Source organism: Cornus florida, unplaced genomic scaffold (genome assembly GCF_030987335.1).
Source record: "Cornus florida cultivar Cherokee Brave unplaced genomic scaffold, ASM3098733v1 CherokeeBrave_3.0.0_Hap2_Chr02, whole genome shotgun sequence".
NCBI classification, from domain to species: domain Eukaryota; kingdom Viridiplantae; phylum Streptophyta; class Magnoliopsida; order Cornales; family Cornaceae; genus Cornus; species Cornus florida.
In genome coordinates, this window is record NW_026775572.1 from 77,399,642 (window position 1) to 77,412,064 (window position 12,423).

General features: G+C 35.7%; 1 protein-coding gene across 1 annotated transcript; it reads right to left on the reverse strand.

Moving 5' to 3' along the window:
- Positions 1 to 1,189: 1,189 nt before the first annotated feature.
- On the reverse strand, positions 1,190 to 6,116 carry LOC132295346 (uncharacterized). The gene is made up of 2 exons (XM_059793572.1): positions 1,803 to 6,116; positions 1,190 to 1,467 (listed from the first exon to the last, which is right to left on the reverse strand). Exons 1-2 carry the CDS (start codon positions 2,913 to 2,915, stop codon positions 1,195 to 1,197), a joined length of 1,386 nt encoding a protein of 461 aa, XP_059649555.1. The 5' UTR covers positions 2,916 to 6,116; the 3' UTR covers positions 1,190 to 1,194.
- Between the last annotated feature and the right edge of the window lie 6,307 nt (positions 6,117 to 12,423).

The window sequence follows — 12,423 nt, forward strand, 5'->3', positions numbered from 1 at the left end:
GCATAATATACCTCACTAGTTGTGATTGAAACATCTACAAAGTTGGAAGTCCCAATGTCAACACTGCCCAATGCACCCCTTCCTTGTGTTGTCAATCCACTGCTACTACTGCCCCAACCACTGCCAAATGTACCCCTTCATTGTGTTGTCACTTCACTGCTACCACTTCCCAATGCACCCCTTCCTTGTGTTGTCACTCTAATGTTACCACTGCCCCTAGTCCTTACTGTTTTTCCTCTCCCAATCCCTTTAAAAGTCCCATCACCTCTTCCTTGTGTTGTCCCTGCTGCTCTTCCTCTCCCAGTCCCTCTAACAGTACCATCACCTCTTCCTTGTGTTGTCCCTGCTGCTCTTCTTCTCCCAGTCCCTCTAACAGTCCCATCACCTCTTCCTTGTGTTGTCCCTGCTGCTCTTCCTCTCCCAGTCCCTCCAACAGTCCCATCACCAACTTGATTCTCAACATCTTGAATGTCACCACTAGAAATATGCAATATTCCAAGTTGAGGGTTTAAAGGCCTGCCTCCCTTGTTTTTTGGTGGTCTAGACTCTACTGGTTGATTTTTGCAAGTCCTTGCATTGTGACCATGAGCTTTACACTTTCCACACACAAGGTATAGTCTTTGTCTGAGTATATTTTTTGATTTAGATGTACCTTCACCATGAGCTTTTATTCTTGCTTTCTTTGGCCTTCCAGGAGGTTTCCTAGCTATTGGAGAGATTAAAGGCACAAGTGGTAGTTTCTTCATGTGCCTAAGGACCAACGGATTGATCTCGAATGCATATGCCTTCAAAAATGTTGACCTATGGTGATAGGCATCAACATATTCTTCAATAGGTAGTTTCTTCTTAGTCATAACAGTAATGGCATGCTTGCATGGGATACCTGTGACATTCCATTCCCCGCATGTACAACATCTCTCTTGTAGATTTACAGACTCATTGTCAATCTCATCTTGGACATCATAACAAGATACTGAAGAAAAATATACTACATAATTCTTTGATTCCTTCTTGTTTGCCAACACTTTAGCCTTTGCAGCTGGACACAAGAGCCCCTTTTGTTGTTCCATGTATTCCCTCCTCCCATGAAACCTTGACATTAAACCCCTTCTAATCATCTCAAACATTGTAATGATAGGTTTGTCTCTTGCCTTTAATATGTGTGGATTCCATGATTCACACATATTATTACTGTTAAGACAACACTTGGGAAGAATCTGTGAACTTAGACGTGGTCCAAAATCTAAATGGGATTCTGCACAACCAGTCATATGCCTCACCATTGAGTTCCCTTATATTCTGCATATGTTTCTTAAACTCAGGTTTATTGAATGCATTTGCAGCATTCCACACCATTTGCTTCAACTCCATGCCTGGATATTTCTTCTTAAAGTTCTCATGCAAGTGCCTAACATAAAACCTATGATCTTGACCACCATCCAAAGATGCAAATGTGTCCACCAAGCCCTAAAGGTAACATATAAAACAATTTCTCAGTTAGCTTTACATATAAACTGCATTAAAAAAAAAAACTAAATAACTTCAAATAACTGAATTACTTAAAAAATAATAATAATTGATGAATTACTTCAAAAAAAAAAAAAAAAAAAAAAAAAAAAAAATGAAACTGAAAAAAAAAACTGAATTACTGAATAACTTCAAATAACTGAATTACTTAAAAATAATAATAATAATAATAACTGAATTACTTTAAGACAAAAAAATAAATAAAAAAAAAAAAAAACTGAATAACTAAATTACTTAAAAATAAATAAATAAAAAAAATAAAAAAACAAATTTACCTTCTGTCTGTCTAAAATCCAAGTTATTGCTTTGTGGGGACTAATAACAGCCATCAACTCCTCTATGAACCAATCCCAGCTGTCTTTAGTCTCTGCTTCAACAACAGCAAGTGCAATGGGATAAAAACTGCTGTCTCCATCTCTACCAACAGCACTAAGCAGAATCTGATTATAAGGAGTCTTCAAGAAACACCCATCCAGTCCAATAAAAGGCCTACAACCCTCCTTAAACCCCCTCCACATTGTATTTAAAGAGAAAAAGACTCTTTCAAATCTTGTTGACATCCCATCAGGCTCCAACTTTGCCTTTACTTTACAAACACTACCAGGATTTGTCTTCATTATAAGGGCAAAATATACTCTAATTTTGGAAAACTGGTCCTCATGGTGACCTTCAATAATCTGCAAGGCCTTCCTCTTTGCCCTCATCACTTTAAACCTAGACACTTCAATCTCCAAGTTATCAGCAACATAGTGTTCGATACCATCATTTTTCCATTCAGGTAGCTTCCTAAATTTGTGCACATACTTCTTTGCAATGTAGGTAGAAGTTGCTTGCTTATTTATCTCAACTTCAGGGCAATCAGGATTATGAGGTTTAATTGTACTTAGCTTAAAGCTGCCATTTCCTCTGAAAGAAGCATGTATCCTCCATCCACATCCATTCACATATGTAGCAGTGACCCTTGTTCTTTCATTCTTCTTAAACCTTATATCATACCTGTTAGCAATAGCATGCTCTCTCAAGAAAGCTTTAAATTCTTTAGCATTCACAAGCTTCATGCCTATAACCAATTCTTTGTTCCTCTCATCCCTTGCAATTCTGGTTTTTGGTTGTTTAGGTGCACTATTAATCTCTTCATCATCAGATTCACTGTGAATACTCCATAACTCATCACTTGGTGAATATAGGGACACATCATCCAATTCCTCATCATCTATTTCAATATTACCAAACTCATCATTCTCAACATTCTCATTCTCAGCATTTTGATTTTCAGCCACTGCCAGTATTCTGATTTTCAACACTGAAACCACTGTCATTATCAGTGTCAACTTCTTCTTCCACTGATCTAACAGCTTTATTATCCTCTTCATTTGGCTTGCTGACATAAATGTGGATCTGTGGAATATTTTCGCATGTCTCAAACATAGCCATCACACTTAGGTCATTAAAAACTTGTAATAAATGCCCATGGATGGGATCCTTGTAGAAAATCTTGCTGTGTGCATTCAAATGAAGGCTTTTGAGGATGCCTTGAAGTTCAATGTATGATATTGTATCACTGTCCACATTATCAAACAGCTCCAACTCACCTCCAACATACTTGTTACGCTTGTCGAAATTGCCCGAATGATGCAGATAAATTAAATGACTTGTCTCCATTTTCTAAATAGTTACAAAGTACACAACAGCATTAACAATGACTAAAACTCTGAAACTATCCATGCATATCAGAGCGGGATCTATAGATCCGTCATACAATATGCATGGCATGGACACTAAAAAACATGGTTAGTATACATGTATAATAAAGAATAATGTGAAAATAAAAAAATAAATTAAATGACTTGTCTCCATCTTTTAAATAGTTACAAAGTACACATTAGCATTAACAATGAGTAAAAGTCTGAAACTATCCATGCATATCAGAGCGAGATCTATAGATCCGTCATACAATATGCATGGCATGGACACTAAAAAACATGGTTAGTATACATGTACAATAAAGAATAATGTGAAAATAAAAAAATAAATTAAATGACTTGTCTCCATCTTTTAAATAGTTACAAAGTACACAATAGCATTAACAATGAGTAAAAGTCTGAAACTATCTATGCATATCAGAGCGGGATCTATAGATCCGTCATACAATATGCATGGCATGGACACTAAAAAACATGGTTAGTATACATGTACAATAAAGAATAATGTGAAAATAAAAAATAAATTAAATGACTTGTCTCCATCTTTTAAATAGTTACAAAGTACACAATAACATTAACAATGAGTAAAAGTCTGAAACTACTCATGCATATCAGAGCGGGATCTATAGATCCATCATACAATATGCATGGCATAGACACTAAAAAACATGGTTAGTATACATATACAATAAAGAATAATGTGAAAATAAAAAAATAAATTAAATGACTTATCTCCATCTTTTAAATAGTTACAAAGTACACAATAGCATTAACAATGAGTAAAAGTCTGAAACTATCCATACATATCAGAGCGGGATCTATAGATCCGTCATACAATATGCATGGCACGTACACTAAAAAACATGGTTAGTATACCTGTACAATAAAGAAGAATGTGAAAATAAAAAAATAATAAAGTTATTATAGATATGCAATATAAAAGTCAGTATACATGTAAAATAAAGAATAATGTGCAGCAATAAATAATAAAATTGCAATGTGTTTGGAATAATTATTCAAAGACAAGAATTAAAAAAAAAAAAAAAAAAAAAACTTAACTTTTTAGGCTATGTGGTCCACTATTATGAGAACCACCAACTTTTAACCACATAAACAGACAACAAAAACATATAAAATGGCAAAAATGTATTGAATGAAGATAGAAATAGCCAATTTGACAACTTATAGTGAAAATATATATATATAAATAATCTGTTATGCTAGGGACCACAAAAACAATCAATATGTTATGCTAGGGACCACAAAAGCAATCAGAAAAAAATTTACAAATATTATCAATCCTTTTGTAGTCGTGTGTGTGTGTGTGTCATGTAAATTCAACTCTTGCATTAGCTGTGAAAAGAAACAGGATATACCATTCTTTTGGCTCATTTACAAATATTATCAAGTTCATTATATTTAATTTATCTTATTCAAGGTTCCCTGAAGCCAACAAACAACAAAGAAGGAAAAAAAAAAACACTTATAGAAATAGCCAATTTGACAACTTATAGTAAAAATATATATTAAAAAAAAATTGTTATGCTAGGGACCACAAAAACAATCAATATGTTATGCTAGGGACCACAAAAGCAATCAGAAAAAAATTTGAAACAAAAACCCTAACAAACAAGGAAAAAAAAAAAACTACTGTATCAAATGAATACAAATTTAGCCTTTTGGACAAACCACTGTAATATGGATCACAAAATCAATCATTTGTCACAAAGTCAAAAGCAAAAAAAAAAAAAAAAAAAAACAGAGTTGTAGCATGTCAATTACAAAATAAAAACATAAAAGCTTAACTTTATAGACATCTTGGAGAGAGAGAAATAGATATATAGAAATCCTAACATATATCACAAAGAAGGAAAAAAAAAAACCTTAACAAAGAAGGAAAAAAAAACCTTAACAAAGAAAGAAAATTACCCTAACAGAGAAGGAAAAAAACCCTAATAGAGAAGGAAAAAACCTTAATAGAGAAGGAAATGTAGTGCGGTGATTTAATAGAGAGAAAAAAATACCCATCATTAAATTACATATATTAAAACTCTAATATAAAAAAATAAAAAAAAAGAAGGAAAAAAAAAACCTTAACAAAGAAGGAAAATTACCCTAATACAGAAGAAAAAAAAAAAAAAAAAAAAAAAAAAAAAAAAAAAAAAAAAAAACCTTAATAAAGGAAATGCAGTGCAGTGATTTAACAGAGAGCGAAAAAAAATACCCATTTAAACTCTAATACAAAGGGGAAAAAAAACCTAATAAAGAAAGGAAAAACCCTTAACAGAGAAGGAAATAAAACCCTAACAAATAAGAAAAGAAACCCTAACAGAGAAGGAAATTAAAATCCCTAACAAATAAGAAAAGAAACCCTAACAGAGAAGGAAATTAAAATCCTTACTGAAAGAAAAATCACATGGACATAAAAAAAAAATAGAAAGATAAATAAGGGTAACCAAGAACTTACATTCAGGTTTTGCAGAAAGACACGAACCAACCTTCGATCTTTATACGATTTATACGTTTAGGGTTAAGGGAACTTAAAGCTAGGGTTTTTGGTTTGCAATGGAAAATCGTGATCGCGATCGCAACCTAAGGCTAGGGTTCTGGTTTCTCTCTATAGAACGTGACCCCTCCTTGTGATGATGAGAATATGGATATAGGGTTTCTGGTATCAAGAACGTGAGGTTTTGATTGCAACAGGCTAGGCTTGTGGTCGCTCTCTCAAGAACGCGAGGCAGTGATGATGCAAATGAATGGAAAATGGAACGATTTACAGTTTTAATGAAAATGGGTGTCTAGCAAAACAAAACGACGTCACTTATTTAGTGTGTCCTTTTTGGTCTTTTTACAATTTTTTTTTTTATATATTTAATAAAATGCTTTAGTAAGGGTATTTTGGTTAATTTATGTTTTAAATGTGTGAGGGGGACCTAATTGCACCAAATTGAAACTTGAGGGGTGTTTTTTACACGTGAGGGGTGTGATATGTACTATATGCATACTTCAGGGGTGTTTTTTGCACTTGACCTATATATATATATATATATATATATATATATATATATTACATGAATGCAAATAAAAAGAGAAACCTAATCAATAATGAAATGGAAAACAAAAAAACCCAAATCCAGTCACAACCAAAGCAAATTCAGCAAATAAAATCAACAATAAACTAGAGAAAAAAATATGCATGTGTTAGCCCTAAAAATGTTTAAGAAATAGGGATTGAAGAACCCTTAAAATGTTTGAGAAAGAGGGATTGCAGATTACCTGAAGAATGAAGGTAAGTCCGAATCCTCGGTTCTAGAGAGTAAAGAGAGGGTTGAATAAATAGCTCTGTGTTGGTCAAGGTAGAAATTGGTTGAGATCACTCAACTCTCCTTTTCCTGTCGAACCAGAAGACACTGCCTTGACACAAGGACCTTTTGCTGAATTTTGATTAAGAGACCGAAAACCTAGGGCAGTTTGCGCATCAATGGTGAAGTAGCTCGTGGGAATGAAAGAGAGTGAGTGTATTTTGTGCGTGTAAATGGTGCCATTGAAAAGAGGGCTAGCTTTTGGCTGACTATTGGACTTTTGCGTGCTCGGGAGATGAAAAGTACGTGGGCGGGATTTTTATTTTTTTTAATTTTTTTTTCATATTCACGGGAGAAAAATACCCCCTTAAAAATATATTTATTAAGGAGTGGCTTTTACTCATTAAAGTTGGATAAATCCATATGTAAACATTAATGGGCTCTTTAAACTCACATGAAAACAGTTTTTTACGAGGATTGATCCCATGAAAACGTGACCCTTTATGAGTAAAAAGTAACTTCTACGAGAGAAAATAAAAGATCCCGTAAATACTACCTCGTAAAAACTAAAAACCCACTTTTCTTGTAGTGTATCCACTTCGCAATACAAAATGTTGGAGGAGACCAAGTTTTGAGAAACTACCACTATGCACAAAGGAAATCTAATTAGTGCTGAAACAGTTTAAAATTTTGAATTCATGACAAAGAAAATGTTAAGGTTCATTCTTATATTGTGTATCTTTCTTTCCAAATCTTTGGAAGATAACTCCAATTAGGCATAGGGTTACTTGATCTTGAAGTTTTTTTTAAGGGTATAGAGTGATATTGCATAGCTCTGGTTGACCTTGGAAATTTTTATACATATTTTTTATTATTTATATTTTCTCTTGAAATATGTTTTTGGCATTAAATTTTTTTTTTTTTTTTTTTTTTTCTTAGTCGGTGTTCTCGTATACTTCTAGTAACTTTGCATATTTTTGTTCACAAATTGAATTTAATTAATCAAATATATGGCTTGTATGGAAAGTTTCAACAAATAGGATATTACAAATTATACTTTAAATTTGGTTTATTAGAGATTTTTAAAAGTGGTTTTGATCTTGCATCATATCAATAAAAAAAATAAAAATTGACTTATAGAAATTTTTTTGGTTTATAAATGTACAATTTTGATTCATAAACTAAATTTTCTATTAAAATTTGGATTAATTCCATCTGCATCCCCTAACCTTTGACCATATCACACTACACCTCCTTTAAGTTTCAATATTCCAACTAACCCCCCCCCCCCAACCTTTTGATTTTGATAGCAAGTTACGCCTGCCGTTAAACAATCAACTGTTAGTGTTGATGTCAGCAGAAAAATGAGTGAAGAGTCAATTTTTCCCCTCTAATATCTTTAACCTATTTAACCAATGTATAATTACAAAATTATCCTTAACTTATTAACTCAAAAGTACAACAATGGCCTTGTATATTCCTTACTCCACCGTTACCGTCTTAGAGAGAGAAATGTCGGTCGAAGAACATCACTTCGAGGCGAAGGGCGATGCAGGGGTTCTTTGAGGCGAAGGGCGATGCAGGGGCCTCCAAGACCTACCCATAGTAGGCGGGAATAATTCGCAAGAACGGAAACATAGTCATCAAAAATAGGCCATGCAAGGTCTAAATTTGTATTTTTCTTCAAATTTGATAGTATGTTTGAGTGTTTGATTCTGAAATCTTATCTGGGTTCCTTTATTTTTGTTAGATCTTTGATGGATAATTTTATTCTTGTGATAATTTATGTTTTTTTTATAAAAATTGATGCTACACATTATTGTTTTCTATTCAATTTTTTTTGTGGTGTGAGACAATTCTATTCCTGTTAACTGAGTGTGTATGTTGACTTTGGGTCGATGCAATGGATTTAGATGGAAATTTTTGTATTGAGTGTGTATGTTGACCTTATTATTTAGATTTCTAACCCTGAATCTCCTTTTGTTGGGATTTGATCACCACCGAGCTCATCGTCTCCGCTGCTTCACACCAACGCCACCACATCCATTACCACAACAAAACCCAACTGAGAAGCTCCATGCCCAATCACCTTTGCAATTAAACCCAATACCCACACCCCAGTTGCAAGACCAACTACTACAGAGTCTACAATGAAACTAACTAGCAGACCCGCTGTGCAAAGACCGATCATCGCCGGTTTGATCCAGACCCGCTTCATCGCCTGTTCAGACCTGCTCCTTATTCGTCGTCAGAAAATTCTTTCTCATAGCCCATCCATTTGCAATGGATTAATGACTTCTACAGTTGCAGTAAGACATCGTAGCCGCTGTGCAAAGCCCACCAACATCACCCCAAGTCTGCCGCCGATCAGGATCAGTCCTCGCCGAGCTCCTCCTTACTGCCTGCTGTCGCTAGAATCGCGATTTGGAGCAACGAAAGAGAGAGAAACTGACTCACAGAAGAAAAACAAAGATGCCTCCTTCAGGAGAAGCAGATGATTCGGCTTTACAAGTTGATGTCCGTCACTTTGCCCATCGCCGTCGAAAACGGGTTGAGTGAACGGCGATTGGGTTGTGCGTTTAGGCCGGCGATTGGCAATTGACGACACCGGCGATTGGGTTGTGCGATTGGTGACGACGATGATGGGTGCTGACAGTGGCGCGTGGAGGATGGACTCGCAGAGGAGGGACGCGAGGGATGCTGATCATGCTGGTGTCTGGTTTCTCAGTGTGAGTTTCTAATTTTTTTGTGCTGATTTATTCATGTATATTTCTGTATATATATAGGGTGTTTTTGTCGTTTTTAGATTTAACTCCAAAAATTGTATAAATATTAATATATAATTGATGGGTAAAATTGTAAAATCATCCAGTTCTGTTAGTGAAGTAAACAACCATTGAGGGGAGATAGGTGAAATATTGAAACGTAAAAAAAGTATGAGTGAAATATGGTCAAAGGTCAGGAGGTTTAGATGGAATTAACCCTAAAAATTTTTATCAAAGATTTTAATCAAGTATATGTAACTGATGGAATAACAAAAAAAAAAAATGGAATAAAACTAATGACCATATTTAAAACATAGAATATTATTAGTTGATTGCAATTAATCTGTAACGGATGGAAATGATAATTATTGAAAGTACAAGTTTTGTATCTAAATCATAGGATATTAAGAACCAAAATTTGATTGCAATTAATCCGTAACTGAATCATAGGCGAATTGCAAAAAAAAATTCTTGACTATTACTCACTTGTAATAAAACTCTCATTGTGAATACTTTTAGCAAGAAATCCCCTGAGGGGGATATTTTAACTTAACACCGTGTAATGATTTTTTGGACCAAATTATCCCGATACCTCTGTAATAATTTATTTATTTTTGGGTAAAATCTCTGCAACATCTTCCTTGGGTGAAAGCAAGAGAATCAAACAGAACAACGTAGTTGCTGAGACTAGGGGTGACAATTCGGTGTTCGTGGGTCGTGTTCGTGTCATGGGGTATTATACTAAATAGGTAAACCCAACACATTTAATAATCGTGTCAAAAATTCTCAACACCAAGTCAACCCGTTTATTAAACAGGTACACGTGTTAACTCGTTTAATGACATGTTTACCAAAATGAGACATTTAATATTTAATCAAATACTAAATAATAGAAAAAAATTGTCATAATTAACCAAAATATTCAAAAAAAAAAGAAAAATCATAAGGTATAAACAAGTTTTATATTGAAATGATTTAACTATCCATAGTAATTGAATTTAAATAGGTAACATATTACATAGGTCATATTCACGATTATAACATGTTGAGTTAAATGGGTCATAAACGAGTTACACGGGTTGAACCCCTCAATCCTAATCCAACACGATTAAGTAAACGGGTTAATCGTGTCGACCTTTTATGACCCAAATTCGTTTATGTTAAACCCAAATCCTTTTAACTCCAGTCGTATTCGGGTCATGTTATCGTGTCATAATTTGTAACCCCTAACTAAGACACAAGCTCCATGAGAGGCAAAGACTGAAGTTTTAAGCTTGTCTCGAGCTGAAAGTAATAAAATAAGTGCAGAGCAAGATCAAAGGATTGCTTAGCAGTTCAATGGTCTGAACTGTGAAGGGTTTTTTTGGGGGGTCTTTTACTGCCTTCATTCCTTATTTTATCTATTTGAGATTGGTGTGGAGAAATAAGGTTTCGTACTAAGTATATAGAATTTAAAACAGACCTAATATTTAAAAGGGTAAAGTGCAAATAACCCCCCTGTATTATTGACAAATTGCAACTAACCCCCCTAAACGAAAAAAAACCCCCTAAACTATGAATTTGTTGCATTTCAGTCCATTCCGGTGACTGACTTAACCGGAAAAATAAAAAGTCTGAATTGCCCTTATGCGTTTATATATATATATATATATATATATATATATATATATCTGGTTTTAAACTGAATTTATATATATGTGTTTATATATATATATAACATTGGAGATTGAAGAGAGAGAAGCATCAGGCTGGAGATTGAATCGTGAAGAAAATGAAGGAAAAAGATGGTGGTGGCGGCGGCGATTATGGTGACGGAAGAGGAGGTAAGTCGGCGATTATGGTGACGATGCGGAGTCAACGCGTCAAAACCCAAATCATCCTCGTCGCCGCTGGGATCTCGCTGCCTTCATCTCGTGCGCCTGCCCCGCCACCGTCTCTTGCGGTGACAGCCGGAACGAGCTCGGATGGTGGAGAGGACCGGCGAGCAAGGTGGGCTGAACGGCAATGGGCTGGTTGCGGCTTAGCTGCACAGCGGCCGAGCTTCGCCTCATCCGCCAACCTCCCTGTTCCGATCGGGATGGTCACCCACTTCTCGTTTTCATTGACCCCAAATTACTCCGCAATCATTCTCCACAAGTGCTTCCACTTGAACAGATCGCCGTTGCTGCAATTGAAAGCTTCGTTGCTCGCGTACGGATCCATCGCCGCCCATACTAGTGCTCCGCTATCAGACCGGAATCCGACGCCACTGAGTAACAGTTCCATGCCGCCTTCGTTCCCGATGGAGAACCAGAGATTGTGTTTGAAGGGGGGGGTGATGGCAGTGGGTTAGTGGGGGTTTGGTTTCACGGTGTGTGATGGGTTTGATGGAGAGAAGGTTGGGCTGTGGTTAGTGATGACGGGTGATGGTGGTGGCGGGATTGGGGTGGTGGCTGTGGGTTTGTGTACTGGTTCGATTGGGTTTGGTGGTGTGCCGTTGAGATGCCGATGGAGGTGGTAGTGATGGTGGTGGGTTTGATTTCGTTTAACGGTGTGTTTTGGCATGAGTTCAGGAGGGTTTCGTGGTGGTTATGTTGGTAGTTGCGGACGGTGGTGGTGGTCCTAGACGACGGTGGTGGTGGTTATAGGATAATTTGGTATTTTCATATATAGAAGGGCATTATTGTCCAAAAAACTTAGTTTGTCTGTCGCGTGTGAATCACGCACTCATTTTTGGACGGCCGGTCACCGGATGGGGTGATCTGCAACTTTTTTGTATAGTTTAAGGGGTTTTTTGCATTTTTGGTAGTTCAGGGGGTTAGTTGCAAATTTCCCCATAGTTCAGGGGGGTTATTTGCACTTTACCCTATTTAAAATGTTCCAATCATCATTGTTAATACTGAAGAATATGCATACTAGAGGGTTATGAGTTGTCTTGCTATAATGGAATTAAGGATTATAATATGTAAATTATTGTGCCAACTATAGAGTTTATGATTGAAACTTTTACGATTCAGTTTTGTTTGGATTCTTTTACCGTGGACTGACTTCTTGTCTGCTTTAAAGATAATTGATACAATAATTTGGGGGCGGTGGTGGTGGTGGTGTTGAGAGAAAAAGTTAGGGAATAGAACAAATACTATTCAT

Excerpts from the sequence above, each read along its gene's own strand:
- LOC132295346 (XM_059793572.1), bottom strand. The coding sequence starts at position 2,915 with ATGTCAGCAAGCCAAATGAAGAGGATAATAAAGCTGTTAGATCAGTGG. Across the intron at positions 1,468-1,802 it reads GGATTTTAGACAGACAGAAG|GGCTTGGTGGACACATTTGC; the intron begins GTAAATTTGTTT and ends TGTTACCTTTAG.